The following is a 21819-nucleotide window of genomic DNA, read 5'->3' as shown; positions in this document are numbered from 1 at the left end:
CTCACAACTCCAATTCCAGAGGATCTAACACCCTCTTCTGGTCTCCTCAGGCACCAGGCACACACGTAATACACATATATACATGCAGGCAAAATATCCAAATACATTTGAAAAGAGAAAAAAAGTGAGTCCAGGTACGGTGGCACACATCTTTAACCCCCAACTCAGGGCAGAGGCAGGCAGATCTCTGCATTCAAGGCCAGGCTGATTTGCACAGCTAGACCAAGGGTAAATGGCCTTACATAGTGAGACCCTCTGAGAGAGACAGACAGACAGACAGACAGACAGACAGACAGACAGACAGACAGACAGACAGATTATATAATGTATTCAATGGTTGTGAAAAATTGCTATGTTTCTTATTCTTCTTCTATAGGAAAATGTTTTGGGCTGGGGTATAGCTTAGTGATAGATAAGCACAAGGCACTGAGTTTGATCCCCAGCACTACTGATAATTCATTAATTAAAACACATTTTATAATTGGATTTCAGCAATTAATGACTTATCTGCAAACAGTAAGCTGAAGAGCCAGCCATACTGATCTGGCCTTCACTGGTGATCACTACAAGAGCTCTGCAGGTAAGGAGACATTAGCTGTTGTAATCATTTTCTACACCCACCCAGAGACCTCCAGTGACTAAGGTTGTGACATGCACAAGGACAGGACCCAGCACTTACAGCATTAGCTTCCTGTGATGAACCTACTACTACCTGCATTTTGACTTCTCAAAGAGCTTCTTCAGCTGCTGGAACCTCTCTGAAACCTGAAAAATTAAAAACTATTAGAAATATACTCATTTTTTAAAGCTTTGATGAATACTTTCATAAAACATATACAAACAGTATACAATTATCATAAATAATAGAGATAAAATAATGCTTAGAAAAATAAAACATCTTCAGAGATGGGGACATATTTTATTTAACAGAGAATGCTGCCTAGCATATAGAAGGCTGGAATTCAATCCCCAGCAATACATAGACTAGGCATGGTGGTACATGCTTGTAATCCCAGGAATCTTGAGGTAGAGGACGCAAGATCTAAAATTCAAGATCATCCTTGGCTCCACAATAAATTCAAGACAAGTCTAGGCTACTCAAGTCTCCTAGTCAGAGTCAATCAGTCAGTCAGTCTGTCTGTTTTTCTGTCTGTCTCTCTCTGTCACACCTTTTGCTTTAATTCTCAATACTAAATCTTATTTAATAAAGAAACATTACTATCTAGTTCCTTGAAAAAAATATAGATGGAAGGGGGAATCCAGATCATTTTTAATCATTTCTTATACAATCACAAAACTAACAGTACTACAGGAAGCAATATTTTTAAGAAAGATAGCCAAATAAGTATCTTTGTGTTTTAGTAATTTAAATTTGGGGCTGGGAATAGATCAATGGTAGAGTTCTTGCCCAGCATGCATTTAATCCCCAGCACAAAACTAAGTAAAAAAAAAAATTAATAAATCGAAGTAAGTCAGGCAACAACATCTTTGATAATAATAAAATGTAAAATCTGAATAATTACCTGATTTGGATTTTTATTCAGCTTCACAGCTAAATATGTGAATGTTTTCAGGGATGGCATTCTTTTCTGACACTCTAGTAAAATTTCTCGGTCATCATTTCTGAGGGGGAAAGGTTGTTATTTAGCTTTATATGCTTATAGAGAAAGGCAATAAATCCCACTGTCTTCATAGCGTTCAACAGAAACACCATTTTCAGTAAGATCTATAATAAAAAGTACATATATGCCAAAACAAGCAATGCTACCAACGATACATAACTACACATTATTTTACTCTTTGAGTTCGTATTTCCCAAATTTTCTATTGCAAAGGCTTCAAAAAATTTGCGATTTGCCCCTCCTCCTTCTCCTTTAGACCTGGTCAAGAAACAAACCAGGTCTTGGTGACTGACTGAGAATATTTGCCTCGGTCATGCTTCCACCCAACTTATTTCTCTACACAGAAAATAAGTTTTAAAAATTTAAATTATATATTAAAACTACAAAAAACTCATTTAGTTGAGATGTTACCAAAAAGAAAAAAAAATCTAATTTTTTTTTTCCTTTCTTGAGACTGGGTCTTCTCTACACAGCTCTAGCTAGCCTGGAATTCTCTATGGAGACCAAACTTTCTACCTGAGGGATAGGATTAAAGATGTGGTAAGCCACACCAAAGAACACATACCGGACTCTTTAAAAGGTCACATAAACCTCAAAGTACATTCTGTTTACGAAACAGCTTAGAAACATCGATTATGCACCCCTACTTTTTCTTTCACGACTTTCACATCTGTCACTCCTTTCTAAATGGTGTTTATAAGAATTTCCTTCCAAGTGAAAGAATTTTTTAATAGAAAAAGGGAAGCTAAAAGTAATGAAACCAGGACTGGAGAGGTGGTTCAGCGGTTAAGAGCACTGGATGCTCCTCCAGAGGACCCAGCAACCCCAGAGCAGCTCATTAACTGTATCTCCTGTTGAGGGGATCTGACACGCTTACACAGACACACGTGCAGGCAAAACACTAGTGCACATGAAATACAAGTATATAAAACTATTTTTAAAAAGCGTTTATAAAAAAACCCCACCGTGGAGACTTATCTTCATACCCGGGAAGCTGAGGCAGGGGGATCCTGAGTTTGAGACCAGTATGTGCTACAGTGAGGCCTAATCCAAAAGCGAACCAGCCAGCATGTGATAGCTCATATCTTTAATCACAGCACTTAGGAAAAGAGGCAGCTGGATGGGTTCCAGACCACTTAGGGTTACAGAGTGAGTTTATGTCTCAAAACCAAAACAAATCACATCCCAACCAAAAGAAATAAAGCCCACAATAAGTAGCTCTAAGAGGGGACATTCACACCTCTGGATAAAAGCTATTATTTAGATTGTTTTACACCACAGCTACATTGTACTCCAAAATACATTGTCAAGTAACTTTGGCCATTTTTCTTTTTTTTTGGAGGCAGGGTTTCTTTGTGGCTTTGGAGCCTGTCCTGGAACTAGCTCTGTAGTCCAGGCTGGTCTCGAACTCACAGAGATCCGCCTGCCTCTGCCTCCCAAGAGCTGGGATTAAAGGCGTGCGCTACCACCGCCCGGCCTGGAACTGGAGTTGTGAGACACCTGATGTGGGCCTAGGAACCAAAGTCAAGTCCTATGTGAGAGCAAGTGTTCTTAACCACTGAGCCAGGCCTCCAGTCCCACGTTGGCCACTTCTAAAGTAATCAATTCATCATGCTCCTTATTTAGGATGCAACAGAATTCTCAGGAAATGACAGATTACAGACTGACAACTTCTCAAAAACTCCTAATGATTTAAAACATTTCTGAAAAATATTACCTTGTCCATGAAACTATAATTTCTCCCTTCTTTTTGATAACATTCTTTGCAGAAAGGCTTGTTGGAAAAGTAGCAAGTGCTGTTGCTGAAGCCTTCGCCCCTGGGCTAGCCTCTGATGACAAGGGTGTGGTGTCATCTACTGCAGGCTCCCTCTTCTTGCTGGCTTGCTTTCTGTGAGCATCCCCATTTCCATCACAATTTTGAGGAAGTCTCTTGGTCTTTTCATTACTGGTTAAGTCTGTTTCCCTTCTTTGTTTTTTCTGAGATGAATGATTTAGCCCAGGACTGTTTTTTCTCTTCTTGTGAACATTACCCAGAGTCCCAGGCAACTCTACACAATCCAGGTTTAATGGTGGCTCTGGTTTTAAAGGAAGTCTCTTTATTTCACATGAGCCAGGAGACTCTGGGGTCAAATCAATGCAAGTTTCTTCAACAAAGCGTTCTACAGGACTGCTTGCCCTTCCCATCTTTGCTTCTTTGTGGTTCTCCTCATCTATACAGATCACCTGGCATTCCAAGTCTTCACCAGCTGACACAGGTTCATTACCTTCATTTTTGCCCTCGTTTGAAGTATCATGTGTCAAGTCAATAAAAGCATCTATAGTATCAGGCTGTAAAGAACCACCAATTATCTGTGAATCTTGATCTAAGTTGGTTCCAGAACATTCCAAGTGGTCAATATTTAAAACTGTTACTTCCATGAGATCCCCCAAGTTTTTAGTCTCAGTGGCTGGATCTTTTGTTAGGTCTATGTGTATATTAGGAAGATGATCATCAACAGAGCATGGGATTTTTTCCACTGAAGGCAATCCTTGAAGGTTCTCAGAAACTTTTGGTTCCCATACTTGATGCAACTTGAAACAATCATCAACTACTTGATCACAATGCTCTACCTTACTTGAGGCATCTTTAAGAAATTCATATATATCTGGAACCTGTGTTTGTACAATAGAGTTTGGCTCTTCATGAGTTGGTTTGCTATTATCAGAATTTTCCAAGTCCTCAACAGACTTAAGAACTGTATTCTGAAGTGGAGTGGGTTCTTTCTCTGGTGCCACATCAGCGTCTTTTTCAGTTCTAGGCAAAGATGTCAATGAGTCCTCAGGTACCACGCCATGTTTAAGGCTAGGGGAAGTAGATGGTGCTGCTCGCCGTATTTTCACAATGAAATGATCATTGGACTTTTCCATTATGACAGCATGCATAGGCAAATTAGGGTGGTACTGAAAGCCTGGAGCAACAGACCGGCTTGTCCATGATGAACAGCTTGACTTACTGCTTGAGTTATCAGACTCCAGAGCGAGATGAATGTCCTGTTCAGATGCATCCTCTTCCTCAAGCAAAGCATCTTCACTAAAATGTGCACTGAGAACTTCTTCAGGGGTTGAAGTTGACGAAACTTCAGGCTTTAAGAAACTCAAATGGCCATCTGACTTCAGAGGTGACGGTACTGTTAAAGAGACTGCAAGATCTTCTAAGAGTATGGAAGAAATGCAGGGCTTACTCTTTTCTGAGCTGTACACATTATCTTTGCTTAAAGGAAGGTTAGAAGATACCTCAAACATACAATTTTCATCAAGTACATCAGGATGAACTGGCAGTGAAAGTCCTGAAGATAGAGACGGGCCCTTTTCAGATGACAATAAAGACCAATTATCATCGCTGACCACTTTTGGGCATGGAGACACCCCTTCTGAAACGAGCTCTCCTGTTGTACAAGCTGGTGCAGAGTCACACTTGAGACTCTCTAGCAACTGTTTCTCTGGAGTCTTTAATTCCCACTCTGTCTTTTCAGTGCCATTAACACTGCTGTCCAACAGATCAGAACCTTGTAGCAAACTTTTAAATATTTCACCCATTTGTGCATCACTCACTAAGTTAAAAGTAAGGCTGGATGCCTGCTGCTCAGTAAGGATCTCAAAGCTCCGCTCTGGCTTAGCACCTGCATGCTGTAACACATGGGCCTCTTCCACGGTATTTCCTTCATTCTTTCCTGGCTTGGGGGTGCTTGGGCAGTTCACTTCCAGAAACTGTTCTTTACATTCAGAGTTCATTGTACTACCTGGACAAGTGCTAACAGTTCTTTTGACATCATGCTTTACTGTGCTACTATTGGTGTTGCTTTGGTCTTGATGTTTTTCTTCAAACTTTTCACATCCCAGTGAGGATTTAAAATTCATAGTATTTTCTGACGTTTGCACTTTTTCTCTCTGTGCTTCCTTGGTGTTGTTCACAATCCCCTTCTGACAACTTGAATGTTGGGTTCTCTCTTTATATTTTTTTCCAAGTTTTCCTTCACTATTGTCACTTCGAAAGTTTACAGAATCACAAAACTTTATTAAGATTTTTTTAAGCTTTTCAAACAAATAATCAAGTTGTTCATCTACAAATTTCCACAATTTCCTTTTCATATCTGGTTGCTGCTGTTCAAATAAGCGGTCAACTATGCCATTCTTCTTCACTTGCTTAAGGTTAGATTCTATAACTTCACAAAGATTCTTCTGTAAAGTGCTTACTGACTTACAGATATTAGACAAGTCAAGGTATTTAATTAGTGATGTGAAACTCAAAATTGCTGATTCAATAATTCTATGAAACTGTCTCAATGAAAATTTCATCTTGAATTTCATGTAACTTTTTCTTACATGTTTTCCTAGCATCCGTAACATGTGCATAACCTCCCATAAAGAAGAGGGTGCAAGAATAAGTGGAAGAATTTTTTCCAAGCTGGAGACGCTCACTGCTTTACTTTTCCTTTCAGTGCCCGAGGACCTAGATTCATTTGGTCTCTTACTAGATGTGAAACTGTCCTGAGGGAGTTTTACAACAGTCCGCTTGTGGTCCTTATGCACATGCGCAGTGCTCCTCCTGTTTCCTGGGCTGCTCTTCCCCACCGGAACCTCAGCAGAAGCTCTAGGTCCTGCGCTTGTTTCCAGGTGTTTCTGAGCTACTGACTTTTCATCATCACTTCTAATTTCCCCGTCTTCTAATTGATCTAAAGACAAATTCTTACAAGAGTCTGCTTCTGAACATTTGTCAAATTTGGGAACTGGTTTTTTATTTTCTTTATTTAGCTCAGACTGATTCTTGAAGGTAGAATGAGTTGAACTGGATAGAATCTCATCTGTGGAGAAGAATATATTAAAATCACATGACCACCGAGTCTTAAGTCATTAGACATTTTCATCTTAAACACTACAAAATATTATTTTAATAACCTTTCCCCATTAAAGGCAAAATGTTAAATCTTAATAAACATTTCCACTGGCCTTTCTTTTTGTTTTTTTTTTTTTGTTTTGTTTTGTTTTTTTGGTTTTTCGAGACAGGGTTTCTCTGTGGTTTTGGAGCCTGTCCTGGCACTAGCTCTTGTAGACCAGGCTGGCCTCGAACTCACAGAGATCCGCCTGCCTCTGCCTCCCAAGTGCTGGGATTAAAGGCGTGTGCCACCACCGCCCGGCTAAAAATATGGAACGCTTCGCGAATTTGCGTGTCATCCTTGCGCAGGGGCCATGCTAATCTTCTCTGTATCGTTCCAATTTTAGTATATATGCTGCCGAAGCGAGCACTCTTTTTGTTTTTTAAAACAGGATTTCTTTGTGAAACAATCCTGGTTGTCCTGGAACTCACTCTGTAGACCAGGCTGGCCTCAAACTCAGAGATCCACCTGCCTCTGCTTCCTGAGTTACTGGGATTAAAGTTGTGAACCATCACCACCTTGACTCAGCCTTTATTTCTTGTCTTACAAAGACCTCAAAAGGTGCTGGGGTTGTGACTTGGTAGAGCATTTGCTAGCATGCACTGAAGTACTGGATTTGATTCCCAGCACTGGGAAAAATAAAAGTCCCAGAAGGTCAGTTAACTGACAAGTCTATCATTTGGGTAATTTTAATTTCATTTTATCAGTATCACTTCCCCTATGCTATTTGATGATGCCTTCTGAACAGCAAAAGTATAGCTGAAATCCACTCAAAGTCTGGGCCTAATATTCAACTACAAAATAACAGAATCATGTATGTATGCATGTATGTGTGAAGTAAAGAAACAATTTGTCCAATTACTCCCCTTTTTAATAAAAACAGTAAAACTGAGCATGGCAGCATACACCTACAATTTTAATAGCCAGGAAGATAAGGCAGGAGGATCACCAGTTCAGGGCCAGCCTTGGCTATACAGGAAAAACTTGCCTAAAAACAACAACAAAAAACCCAAACAGGTGGTATAGAAACAACTTGGTGAATAAAGTGCTTGCCACTTGAACATGAGGACTGGATTTTGGCTCCCAGCACCACATCAAAACTTTATAGGTATGGTAGCACACCTGCAATCCCAGTGCCTGGGAGGCAGAGACAGAGATCTCTGGCAATTCACTTAGCTAGACTAGCCAAATTTGTGAGCTCTGGGTTCAAGGAGATACAGTAAAAGTAGAGTGATTGAGAAAGACGTCCCACATCAACCTCTGGTGTCTAGACTAGTGTATACAAACATGAACATGTACACACTTGGACACTACCCTCATACACACATACACAATAAAACTGTAAGCATTGCAGAGATGGGATAGAGCTCAGCAGGAGGGCATGTCTAACACAAGAGGCCCCGGGCTCAATTCCCAGCAGCAGAGGGGGAAAGAATTAAGAATTGTCTAAATTATGGGGCCGGAGAAATGGCTCAGTGGTTAAGAGCACCAGCTGCTTTTCCACTTAAGACCTGAGTGTTCCAGAGTACCTGAGTTCAATTCCCAGCAACCACATGGTGGCTCATAAACATCTATGAGATCAAATGGCCTTTTCTGTCATACAAATAGAGCAGTCATATACATACATATATATATAATACATGTTTTTTAAAAAAGAAATCGTCTAAATTCTATCTGGAAAATGGAGTCATCCATCAGGCTATTTGTAATTGATACCCACGGCAAAGGGAAAATCTTAATGAACCAAAACTTGTTATCAACCATACTCCAAGACAGGGACCACGCCAAGGAATAGGTGGTTTGGTTTCTTTTGTGTGGAGGGACTTTTTGGTTCATTTGCTTTGTGAATGTTTTGTTTTGTTTTTCAACACAGGATTTCTATGTAGCTTTGGGGCCTGTCTTAGAACTCACTCTGTAGGCCAGACTGGCCTTGAACTCAGAGATCCACCTGCCTCTGCCTCCTGAGTGCTGGGATTGAAGGTGTGCACCACCACCGCCTGGCTATGATTTTTTTTTAATTTACTGGCTTTATTTTATTATTTTTGATTTTTTTTTTTTGGAAAGAAAAAATATAAAGTCGGGTGGGTGAAGTGAGGAAGATCTGAGGACTTGGGGCAGGGGAAACAGGATCAAAATATTGTGCCTAAAAAATGAAGTTGTTGCCGGGCGGTGGTAAGTTCTCTGTAAGTTCGAGGCCAGCCTGGTCTACAAGAGCTAGTTCCAGGACAGGAACCAAAAACTACGGAGAAACCCTGTCTCGAAAAAAAAAAAAAATGAAGTTGTTGGGCTGGAGAGATGGCTCAGAGGTTAAGAGCACTAGCTGCTCTTCCAAGGTCCTGAGTTCGATTCTCAGCAACCACATGGTGGCTCACAACCATCTATAATGAAATCTGGTGCCTTCTTCTGGCATGCAGGCCTACATGCAGACAAAACATTATACGCATACTAAAATAAATCTTAAAAATATTTTTTAAAAAATGAAGTTGTTAAATATACATTAAAGGTTCAGTGTACACTTCTATTTTTAATTTACTTATGCTGTCATCTTTCTAGCCCCTCATAGTTAATTTGGTTCTTTTTCAATTTTTAACTTTACTTATTTTTTAGTATGACTGTCTGTATGTGTCCCTCAGAAGGCACAAGAGGTGTTAGATCCCCTAGGACTAGAGTAACAGATGCATGTGAGCCACTATGTGGGGGCTGGGACTTGAACCCAGGTCCTCTGCAAGAATAGCCATTGTTTTTAACTGCTGAGCCATCTCTCCAGCCCTTTAATTAATATTTGAATAACATCACTGTTTTTGTTGTTGTTATCAGAAAAGATGGCTCAGGAGGTGAAGAGGTGGCTCGGTGGTTAAGGTAACTTAATGTTCTTGAAGACGACCAGGGTTTATTTCTTAGCACCTGTGTGACAATTCATAGCTGCCTCTAACTTCAGTTCCAGGAGATCCAGTCCCCTCTTCTGGCCCCCACAGGCACCAGGCGCACACTTGGTGCACACACACACATGCAGGCATTTATACATACACAGAAATCTAAAACTTGGGGGAGACTAAGATGAAGGTGCTTGCCACAAAGGTTTGGTGGTCTTAGTTCAATCCCTAGATAGGCCCCATGTAAAGGTACATTGGAGTACCAACTCATGATTGCCCTCTGATCTCCACAACATGCCTTGGTACACACAAACCCCTTATACATACACACAACCACACAATATAAATGGATAGTTTTTAAATCCCCAAAGGACCTATTTTTTTATACTGTTTACACTGTGACACAAGGACAACTTATAGACGATTATGTAATATAAACAATTACCTTTACGGCTGTTATCATACTGTGGAATCACACAAGGGCTCTCCATGCTAAGAACTTTAGCTACAGGTCTCACTGGACTATTCAAAGGGCTGATGGCTTCTGGAATAGGTCTCAGATGATTAAAGTCAATGCTTAAAACTGAGTTATCATCATCTTGATACACTGAGTTTGATTCTCCAGTTTCTATTTTGTGGTCAATCAACTCAGTCTTCTGTGGTGAAGGTACAAAAGTCTCTTTAGGTAAACAAGGATCCAAAGGACAAGATTTATTCTCAATGACAGGTACATCGTCAAGAGAAGATTCAAGTTTAGGATTACTGTCTCCCAAACAGTCTACTAGTGAAATGCCAGGTTCTTCAGCCAAAGGTTGCAGAAGGCTCTTACTGGCTACAGCTGCTTTTACACCTTCAGAAACATCACAAGAATTCAAGTCATTATGTCCCATGGTGTCCAATTCTCGGCCTAAATCTTCAGAAGCATGTCCTGGTAATGCATCCATTACCACAGAAGCTGCAGCCCTTGCATCACCACGCGAATCTTCCACTTCCACTGATGGAAGCAAGGGTTTTGTTTGTTCTATTTCTGCAGGTGCTGGGAAGGAAACTTCCTTGCCACACACAAGCATTTCCTGAGGCACAGTATTCGCAACAGATTGAACCAACAATCTTTTTTCTTCCTTCGTGCTGTTTTCTGCAGTGTTGATCCCGAACAGAGATGTCACTGGAAGAGCCTCCTTTGGCTCTGCTAACTCCAACTTGCTTTCCTCTGGACTAAGTGCACTGACAGAGGGAAGACACACCACTGCTGCCGTCTTCTCTGAGGACTGTGAGTCACACAGAACACTGGGTTTGGGAACACCAGTTACTTGATGCTGGTTATCTTGACAAACAGGATGCTTTTTAGCAGGAGAAAGGGTTAAGTTCAGTTTCTCCATGAAGCTTAACTTTAAGTCTTTGCTTTTTACATCATTTGGTCCATTCTCAACTTTCACTGCACATTCTTTATTACCTGTTCCTTTAGAAACCTCATCATTAGAACCCTCACCTTTACCAGGTTTTGACTCAGTCTGTCTCTTTACATCAGTAGTGCTTTTCTTAGTTTCTTTATTAGTCCTTTGTGAATATTCTGTAGGTGATTTTTTGTCACTTTTCACATGTCTACTTTCTTCTTTGTTTTCTCGTTCTCTTTTCCTTCTGTCCTCAGTCCTATGTCTTTCTGCCTTGAAAGATGTATTTTCCCACTGGTGTGGAACATTGATTTCCTTGGAGTGCGGGTACTTGCTGTTTCTGTTGCCCGAAAGAGAAGATGAGTATCTTCTATCTTGAAAGCCATGACTGCTCATCCCTCTGTCTCTTTTACAATCTTCCCTTCCCCTCCTCTCTTCTGGATGATATTTACTGAAGCCATATTTCATGTCATTCTTGGAATGAGGAGGGAACGCCCGCTCCCCTCTTCCACGGTGCCCCTGGTCCTCTCCTGCTGGTTTAAACTTCACGTCACCTTTTCTCTCTGCTTTGTCCTGAGACTGAAGCTCTTTTCTGTGCGTACTTTGTAATCTTTCATTTTGTCTCTCTAGATTTTTGTCATTTTGAGATTCCACTCGAGAGTGTGGTCTTTCTCTAGGCTCTTTTTCCCAACAAGAGGTACTGCGTTCACTTTTATATCCCAAACCAGTGCTACTTTTACTCTCTGCACTTTTGCTCTCAGACTTCGCTTCACTGCTTCCACGTTTCTCAGGGTTTCCTTGTAGTCTGGAATTAGTCTCTTTGTCCCTTCGTTCACCATCACTACAGCTGTTGTTCAAGTCTTTCTCTTTCTGTGGCCGGTCAGTTCCTCTGCTACAATGGCTATGTCTAATGCCATTCTTTCCTCTTCGATTATCCTCATTTGAGTTACCTTCACTACCCTGGTAATGAGAACGTGACCAGACATTGTTAGTGCAATGTTTCTCAATACCAGTAGGCAAGTGTAAAGGATTCTGTGCTTCAGGATGTGATTTTCCGTCCTCTTCCAGGTTTGGCTGTGAAGTGTTAGGATGTGCATCTTTATGAACATCAGTTTTAACTCTATGATCAGTCTTTGAACAATCATCCAAATGGGGAGATCTGGATCTTGAATCTTTTGTTCTTGCAGTTTTATGGTTATTTCGAAAATGTGGGAACTCAGACAATCTATTAAGAAACAGGAATTAGCAAAAAAGCAAAGTTAACTGATATTTAATAGTATTCTAGACTTTACTCATATATGACATACTTTTCAAGTTTATATGCTGGCAAAACCAGTATGAGCAAAACACTTGGGCTCGGGGTGTAGATCTGTGATAAAGCACTTGCATGCAAGAAAACACTGAATTAAAAACAATACAAGGAACTCTCACTTGCTTTTGCTTCAAATCCTAGCACCAGCCAGTTCTCTTTGGACTCAGCAGATACAAAACTCCCAAGTCATCATAGCACACTTTGTTTACGACAAGTATGCTTACTTTTTCTCTTCAGCAACCTCACTGAATAAATAGAAAGTCTTACTAGACACACATAATCAAACTCAATACAATTCCCAATCCTACTTTGCTGTTTTATATAAAACTCCGTAATAAGACAAATCATTGTGGCAGATGACATACAGAACTGTGGTTCATTCCTTAGAAGGGGGACAAAAGGCCCATTGTTATGGCTTATATTGGTGTTTTCTTAATGATAAAAGATATGAGCCAGCATGACAGCTCAGAGAGTGGAGGAGCTTGCCTTGGGCACTGGTGACATGGGACAACAGTCACAATTACTAGAAGATACCTTTAAGACAACTGGGGAAATGTGATAATAAGCAGTAACTGGTGTGGGAGTTCTTTCTGTCTATGTGTTATTGGTTAATGAATAACGAAACTGCTTTGGCCTATACCAAGGCAGAACTTAGGTAGGAACAGAAAACTAAACTGAATGCTGGGAGAAAGGAGACAGAGTCGGGAGAAGCCATGTAATCCCACCAGAGACAGATGCCAGAACTTTAGCGGGTAAGCCACAGCCTCATGGCAATACACAGAAAAATAGAGATGGGTTATTAAAGATATAAGTTAGCCAGAAATACACTTAAGCTACTAGCCAAACAGTATTGCAAATAATATGGTTTCTGTGTGATTATTTTGGGTCTGGCTGCCAGGGGGAGGGGGGGACGGACGGACAAGCAGCCTCCTACAACATGTAACCATAAAAGAAAAATACTTTATAACTAAATTTTGCTAATAGATCTGTTTCTCAAAAGACACAACTAAAAGAGCAAAAGGAAAGTCACAGAACTGGAGACTTTTCAGATACAACACATGCTGTGTATGTGTAATGTGCCACACATTTATCAAACTACAAACTCCTGAAAGACAGCGTCCAGTCACAGCTTCTGGCACAGACTATAGAGAACTACCAGTTTTGTCATTGTTGTTGTTGTTTATTTGTTTTTGAAACAGCGTTTCTCTATGTAGCCTTGAAGCCCGTCCTGGAACTCACTCTGTAAACCAGGCTAGCCTCAAACTCAACAGAGAGCTGCCTGTTCTGCTGGGATTAAAGACGTGCACCACCACCATCCAGCTCCAAAAAAGTTTTAATCATATTTACTTGTCTTTGTGTGTTTGTTTGTTCTTGAGTGCATGAGAGAGAGAGAGAGAGAGAGAGAGAGAGAGAGAGAGAGAGAGAGAGAGTGTGTGTGTGTGTGTGTGTGTGTACGCGCGCATGTGCATAAGCACATCAAAGGTCAGAGGACAACATGTGGAAGTTGGTTCTTTGAACCATGAGGATTTCAAGGATGGAACTCACAACAGCTGACTTGGTATACCTTTACATCATACATTTCCCAGGATTCACATGTTTACTTTTCTGTTTTTGTCATATGTTATAATTTCAATTTTGCTTCAGTAAATGTTAAATTTCTACTCAATGTTAACTAGTTATTATTATAATACTAGTTAGCTCACAGTACAAATATTTGGTAGGATATTTATTAAATAATACATAGCCACATAAAACTTAATAAGGTCATACATACACACACACACACACACACAAACACACACACCTTTACAAGCTTGGTGCTGTAGCACACACCTTTAGTCCCAGTTCCAGGAAGATCTCTGTGAATTCTAGGATAACCTGAGTTCCAAATTAAGGCTACATATAAACAAACAAATAACAAGAACAAAAAACCTATACAACTTCTCCAACAATTCAGGAACAAACATTAATACATGGTACACTGGGAATGACTTAGATTAATAAATACATGACCAGCTGTCCTTACTTTCTAAACACCTAAATAAGACAAAATGGTCCACACAATGGCAGTCTTTAGTCAGTTAACAAATAAAGATCTACAATATGCCAGATACCATGGGAAATGCAACTGGGAAAATGCTCAAGGCAAAGCAAACACAACCCTGTTTCATGAAACTTACATTATAGGAAAAGCAAAAGATATTAGTCAAGGAATCTCACTCATAATTTGAAGAACTGCAAGTATACATAAACCCACAAAAGAAATCTGACTTAGACACAGAGACCAGGTAAGTATCTCCTGCTGGAAAGATGGTTAATTAGGGGCTGGAGAGGGGGGTTAGTGACTAAGAACACTGGTTCCTCTTCCAGAGGCTCCGGGCTCAGTTCCTCTGGATTGAGGATGGTGATCACAACCATATGTAACTCCAGTCCCAGGGATCTAACACCCTCTTCTGGCCTCTATACAGGCCAGGCACACACGTGGTATACATAAGACAGACAAAACACCCATACACATAAAGCTAAAAACAAACAGCAACAACAAAAACAAGATTATTATGCCAAAACTAGAGGACGAAGGGACAAGTCATTGCACACAGTAAAAAAAGGACACACACAAATGCAGAGCTTGGGATGCCTGCAGGAACTGACAGAGCCATGGCGCTTATGCAGAGTAAACACAGGCAGGCCCGAGAAACTGTTGGGCCTACACTGTGAGGGCCCTGAGGGGCAAGTTAAGATATTTAACCTTTTATCCCAAGAATATTCCAAAGCCACTGATATTACTGCTGGTTTGCATGGGAGTAGGTAGGCTACAGCATCTGAATGAAAGAAGAGAAAGAAACACACTGCCAGATCACTGGGACATAAGTGGTGGCTTTGAGAAGTGGCTGACAGTAAAACATCACAGGCAGAGTGATGCACTGTTCTACTTCTCAGTCCTGGTGTTGACAGCAGCTTCTCACAAGGACTCTAATACCAGTAGTTAAATGCCAACCATCCCCTACAAGTTTCATATACACTAACTGAATAAATAGCACCGTTTCCTACTAAGCTAGAAAACAACGGAAAAGGCTTTGTGACAAAGTTTTTGAATAAATTTTAAAAGCCCTTTTAGACTCATGTGGATAAAGTACAAATTAAATTGGCCTAGCATGTATGATATTGTTCCTTTTTTTTTAAAAAAAAAAAAGTATTTTCCTTTAAACTTTTTTATTTTAAATACTTTAACTTTATTTCATGTGCACTGTGTAAGGGTGTCAGATCCCCTGGAACTGGAGCTACAGACAGCTATGAGCTGCCATGTGAATGGATGCTGGGAGCTGAACCCAGGTCCTCTGGAAGAGCAGCCCGCTCTCCCAACCACCAAGCCATCTCTCCAGCCTATGAGATTGTCCTCATGAAGAAACACAACAGGTAGAGTGAAAAGACAGCTCACTGGCTAAGAATACATTACTGCTCTATTTGAGGACCAGAGTTCAAATCTTAGTACCAAGATTGGGCGGCACACAAATGTCTGAAACCGCGGCTCCGAGGGGATCTGATGTCCCCTTCTAGCATCCTTGAGCACCAGCAAACACACCAATAAAATAAATTTAAAAGAGAGAAAAAGGGGACAAAGGCTTGATCGTTGAGAGACTCAAAGGAACAGCCAAAACATAAATATGCACCCAGGAAGATAATCAACAACCATCACATTACTAACGTAATTAATTATTCAAAGCAGGAGGGTAATGGAGTTAAATAGCACACGTGAAGAAAAGTTAAATGGACAGTCAGAAACTGTTTGCTGGATTTAGTGCAAGTAACTGATGATCAAAATGACAACTGCTTTGGTGACCAGTGAAGACAAAATAAGATTGGGTTCAGTAAGTACAAAGGGGCTGACAAGATAGCTCAGTGGGTAATGGCACTTGCTAACCTGAATTTAATGTATGCCTCAGGGGGATGAGACAGAGGGATGAACAATAAATTCAAAGCCAGCCTTAGTTATGTGTTAATACCCTATGCTTAAAAACAAAACAAATACAACAGAAAGGGAAGAAATGGCAGCACCAAGTTAAGCAATTCTTTCAGTTCTGTCTATGGGAAAGATGGGGAGACATGGATATGAACTACCCTGGACCAGAATGTCACCCTGAATTGAAGAGAGTGAGAAAAATTAACAACAAAACCTACTCAGACTTAGTAAATAACCCTTACTAACTAAAGGCTAGCAGATAACCCTTTCTTTCTTGTCATTTTAAAATTTGCATTTAGGGCTGGAGAGATGGCTCAGTGGTTAAGAGCACTGCCTGCTCTTCCAAAGGTCCTGAGTTCAATTCCCAGCAACCACATGGTGGCTCACAACCATCTGTAAAGAGGTCTGGCGCCCTCTTCTGGCCTTCAGGCATACACACAGAATATTGTATACATAATAAATAAATAAAATATTAACCTTGAAAAAAAATAAAATAAAATTTGCATTTAAAATTTGTTGACTTATTTGGGGAGGAAGGGAGCACAAGCATGCCATAGCACACGTGTGGAGGTCATAGTATACTTGTGGGAGCTGGTTCTCTCCTAGCATCTGGAGTTCAGGGTTGATCTCAGGTCAGCAGGCTAGGCTCCAAGTGCCTTCACTTGCTCAGCCTTCTTTCTTTCTTCCAGGAGTTCTGGGCACATGCTTCACTGTATCTGAGGTACTCCTCAGCCCTGACCTCAGTAACAGGTATGGCCAGAAAAACTCAGGACATACACACTGACTTTCTCTGGTAAGCAGTACTAGAGCAAGATCCCAGTGATTTAGAAAACTATGTATTTAGAACTATGTGGCAATGTTTCATCAGTAACCATAGTTATCACTACAAATCATTAGCAGAGTAGAACTGTAACTATTTATTCAAATACACATTTCATGCTTTGAAAACCATACTTTATATGAATGGTGACAGGTGACACCCAGTGATACCTTTGGTGAAGATGATTTATCTCTTCATCCTTACGGTTTATCTCCACTCTGGCAGTTTTGATCAGTGCTGAGATATTCTTCTTAAGAGACTGGTTTTCATTTTTTAAGTTCAAGTTCTAAAACAAAGATTAATAAGATCTACTAATATACCAAAAATAGACAGAATTGTCAAAAGTACAACTAGTTGTGGGGTAGCTTTGGCTGTAGCGTTCATGATAGCCTTCAACTCTCCTGATCCTTCCGCCTCTCCTCCAGTGCATGTGTGGGGGATTACTATATATGTCACCATACTCAGCCCTCTACTAATTGCTGATACTAATTAATGCTAGGCATTAAATATTTTATCTTAGGTAATTCTGAGAAGGAGCTCTCTAAGAATGATTATTTTCCCATTGCTCAGATGCAGCAGCTGAGATTCTAAGACGATACCCGACACAGTAAAAGTCCCACCTGATAGGAAATACTTCAGACAAGCATCAGACTGTAAGAGCAGTAACACAGCACAGAAAGTTCTGCCTGGACCACTATATTGACGTTTTAGTTTTAATAACTAAATACTTAGTTTTTATAACTAAAACATGACCTGCTAGGTACACCTTTAGTCCCAGAACTCAGTAGGCAGAGGCAGAAAGAATCTCTGCAAGTTGGAAGCCAGCCTGGACCACACAGGAAGTTCCAAGCCAGCCAGGACTACATTGTGAGACCACGTCTTAAAACAAAACAAACAAACAAACAAACACTAAGAAGTATTAGGCACTATCCTAATACTAAGCTAAAACTGCAAAGATGTTAGTTTTAAAACAGAATCTAGAGCTGGTTCTTTCAAAGGAAAATCAAGAAAAAGAAGTTTACAAAAAAGTAGACAGAACACTGCGACATTCATTATTTTTGCAGCATAATCACAAAAAGAACTGTCAAATGTGATTTGCCACTGTTTCTCTACCCCCCCACCAAAAATCCTAATCTTTGTTCCTCAAAACTATCCTCTTTTAGTTGAGTGTGGGGTACACGCTTTTACTGCAAGTACTTGGGAGCAAGAGATAGGCAGATTTCTAAATTCAGGGCCAGACTGGTCTGCATAGAAGCTCCAGGTCAGCCACGGCTGCACAGGAAGAACATCTCAAACAAAAGAGAACTACCCTCTTTTAAGCCATCACTAAAGTTACCACTAAATCAATCCATCAAACAGAGCACTTAAGTCAATGTCATTTTAACTTTCAATAAATTTCCCTATAACCCTTTCATTAATAAAGAAATTACTAAAATAGTAAATTGTTAAAAATATTTTTAAAGTGGAGAGGGATGGATATGATCAAGTTATACTGTATACATATATGAAATTGTCAAAGAATAAATGTCATTTTCACACACACACACATACCACACACAGAAATAATGCCAGATGCTAAATGTTTAGCTCACAAGTTTAGACACCCAGGCCTTGGGTTCAAGCTCTAAAAAAAAAAAAACACTTTATAAGCTGCCAATATTGTATCATCTAAATTACTAAGAAAATAGGGCTGGGGGTATACTTCAGTGAGGGTATTTGCCTTGTAGCATAAAACCTGGGTATTAATCCTTTTTTTTTAAATGTGCAACATAAAGCTATTTGATATTTGGTTGCGTGTATGTCTGTGTGAGGGTGCTGGATCCCCTGAAACTGGTGTTACTGACAATTGAGAGCTCCCATAAGACTGCTAGGAATTGAACCAGGATCCTATAGAAGAGCACCCAGGGCTCTTAACCTCTAAGCCATTTCTACAGCTCTGGTATTAAGCTTTTAAACTTTATATAAACTGCCAACATTTTAATATTTTAACTTTAGTTATAACTTTTTTCTTTAATAATGAGATAGTCTTACTATGCTACCCAGGCTGGTCCTCAACCTCAAGGTTAAAAGATCCTCCCACTCCAGTCTCCTAAGCAGCTAGGACTACACTCATTGATGTATGTACATCTATCTGTATGTCTGCCCGTCCTGGGGATCAATCCCAGGCTTTATGTTCATAAATAAAACATTAACAAAGGGCTGCCTGGGAAGGTAGTTCAGATAGTAAAGAGCTAGGCATACAAGCATGAGGATGTAAGTCTGACTCCTCAGAATTCACATAAAGAGTTATTTTAAGCTGTACATGTCTGTAATCTAAGCACTGGAAAGGTGGGGAGAGTTGGATCCACGAGACTGAGAAAGCCTAGCCTATGTGGTGAGATGCAGGCCTTGTCAAAAGACAAGGCAGATGGTGCCTGAGGGACAATACCCACGGATGATCTCTGGCTTCCACATGCATGTGCAAACATGTGCACCCATAGCCATTTACTCGTGCACGCATACGCATACACACACACACACACACACACACACACACTCAAACAAATGTTAATAAGGAAGAAATAACCATGATACCTGTGTCTGTATTTCCTTAAACCTTCTCATCAGCTCTTTCATTTGCTGCTGACATTTGCCATATTCTATCTGCAGCTGCAAAACACAAAAGGACTCATTTAAGCATTATTGTAGTTTCTTAAATGACATTTAAAATTCTGAGGGAAAAAAATCATCAATGTACACATGAGCTATTTAGACAGATATATCCACTTTTGTTATTTCTAACTGTTTCTCAGACAGGGTAGATGTAGGCCAGACTGCTTTCCTCTTGATCCTCCTGTCTCAGCCTCAAGCACTGAGATTACAGGCAACTGCCCCCATGCCTGCCTACATTATTGATTTTTAAAGTTCAGCCCATTGATAGTACATTTTGATAAGCTTCATATTGTTCTTCTGAACCTTAATATCCAAATATACAGTTAAAAGAAATTTGTCTCATAAATCTCAAGATATATTATGTAATACATAACTTTAATATAAATAATGAAAAAATCAAATGTTCTATCACACTGATAGTTTATTAAAGTTTTATACATTCATATACTTAAGTTTGGTCAAATAAAATTGTAACTGAATTCAGACTTTTATTCAGAAAGTATGTCTTGGAAAAACAAGTAAAAGGCAGAAACTACCTTAAATACTGTTAATTTAAGAACTACTTCCTGGACTATAGAGATGGCTCAACAGTTAAGAGCACTGGCTACACTTCCAGAGAACCTGGGTTCAACTCCAAGCAGCCATGATGGTTGCTCACAATTGTCTGTAACTCTAGTTCCAGGGGATCTGACACCCTCACAGAGACAGACATGCAGGCAAAATACCAATGTACATAAAATAAAAATAAATCATTAAAATTTTTTTTAAATTTTAGAACTAATCTCTAAACACAGATTATCTGTTCACTAGTAAGCTGCAGCCTCCTCTTCAGGAGCTACAGGAAGAACTTGGGAACAGTGACAACTCATACGTCATTGTATGTCGCCTCCTTTGCGGTTCCTTCTTCAGTCAGGATCTCTTCATACAAATCTAAACAGTTTCTGAATGACACACAGGATCTAGCAGTACTGTCTGAAAACACAAAACTTATGTTAAAATATTTGTTAGAATTCCTTTGTTAATTAGTTTCATCAAACACTTCAGTGAGCATAAAGAATGGTGTGTTGTTTTATATATATACTGTGTGTATGTGTGTGTGTGTGTGTGTGTGTGTGTGTGTTAGGATACTTGATGTTGCATCTACTTCAAAGGGTTACATTTCTCCTAACCTGCATTTCATATAACCTACACTAATTTACTAATGAGGGCCGGAATGCCACATTATATAAAATGGCTGTTTCAACGAATCCAGTGCGGTAATTGTCTCTGTTACAAAGCACTGGAAGATCTGATTGTGGAGAAGCTCTAATTGGACAGGTGGCCAGACTCCACCACATCTAAAGACACTCATGGTAACATTATTTTCTGTGAGAACATAGGCAGGCATGTGTATTCAACAACACCAGTTGCCATTTCAATGGCATGAAATATTTTTGCACAAGGCCTAATTAAACCTGAGTCCTAGAGGAACAAATCTGTGTGCTAATATGATCTGATCAAGCTTTGGGCCAGAAAGAAATTACCTCAGTGTAATCATCTCAGAAACAGGGCATATTACTTCAGAGCTGTGAAGTTACCAAGAGCCAATAACAATAAAACTAGCACATCAAATCAGCCAAACAAAATGAGACTGTTTTATGAAATTTACATACCAGAAACAGCACTGTCCAACCCAGCATAAATATCCAATGAGCCTTCATCATTATTCTTAAGAGGAGAGGCTGCAAAAATGGGAAAGACTAGTTAAAACTAGCTTGTGGGCTGAGGGGTTTTTAATCCATTCCTACCTAGGACAAGGAAAGAAATATATTATTTCTGCTTCAACGAAACAAAAAAGGGGCCAGGTGATAGTGACGCACACCTTTAATCCCAGCACTCAGGAGGCAGAAGTAGGTTGATCTCTGTGAGTTTGAGGCAGCCTGGTCTATACAGTTAGTTCTAGGACAGCCAGGGTTACACAGAGAGACTCCTTCCCAAAAAAACAGAACAAAACAAAGAAACAGACAAGGTTTATACAGGCCCAACAACAGAAACATTGTGATATAGAAATTTATAACTTGACAACTTCAGAATCAGACTTTAAAAATTCACCTTAAAAAATGTATGGAGTTGGGAGAGATGGTTCTGAAGTTATGAGTTCGGATCCCAGCACCCATGTTGGGTGGCTCACAGACACCTCTAACTCTAGCTCCAGGGAACCAGACACCCTCTTCTGACCTCTATGGGTACCAGCACACATGTGCATACACCTTCACACAGACACATTCGTTTACAG

At 40.0% G+C, this 21819-nt stretch overlaps 1 protein-coding gene and 1 non-coding gene across 3 annotated transcripts in view; both read right to left on the bottom strand.

Annotated features, from left to right (window-relative positions):
- The window catches only part of Casp8ap2 (caspase 8 associated protein 2), a 38957-nt gene that overhangs the window by 3102 nt on the left and 14036 nt on the right, over positions 1 to 21819 (bottom strand). For both annotated transcript variants that reach the window (XM_013351929.2, XM_026786763.1), the window contains exons 3-10: positions 21197 to 21265; positions 20416 to 20516; positions 19467 to 19541; positions 17063 to 17178; positions 9854 to 12024; positions 3340 to 6463; positions 1524 to 1623; positions 680 to 765 (exon numbers count right to left, since the gene is read on the bottom strand). In XM_013351929.2, the coding sequence (XP_013207383.1) occupies positions 709 to 765; positions 1524 to 1623; positions 3340 to 6463; positions 9854 to 12024; positions 17063 to 17178; positions 19467 to 19541; positions 20416 to 20516; positions 21197 to 21265 (5813 nt within the window). In that variant the 3' untranslated portion in view covers positions 680 to 708. The remainder of the gene's footprint in view (positions 1 to 679; positions 766 to 1523; positions 1624 to 3339; positions 6464 to 9853; positions 12025 to 17062; positions 17179 to 19466; positions 19542 to 20415; positions 20517 to 21196; positions 21266 to 21819) is intronic.
- On the bottom strand, positions 6799 to 6905 carry LOC113457768. Its single transcript, XR_003378265.1, has one exon. It is a non-coding gene; the product is annotated as a U6 spliceosomal RNA (small nuclear RNA).

The sequence above is a fragment of the Microtus ochrogaster genome, linkage group LG5 (genome assembly GCF_000317375.1).
Source record: "Microtus ochrogaster isolate Prairie Vole_2 linkage group LG5, MicOch1.0, whole genome shotgun sequence".
NCBI classification, from domain to species: domain Eukaryota; kingdom Metazoa; phylum Chordata; class Mammalia; order Rodentia; family Cricetidae; genus Microtus; species Microtus ochrogaster.
Note: the sequence above shows the minus strand (reverse complement) of the source record. Positions and strands in the feature narration are given on the sequence as shown.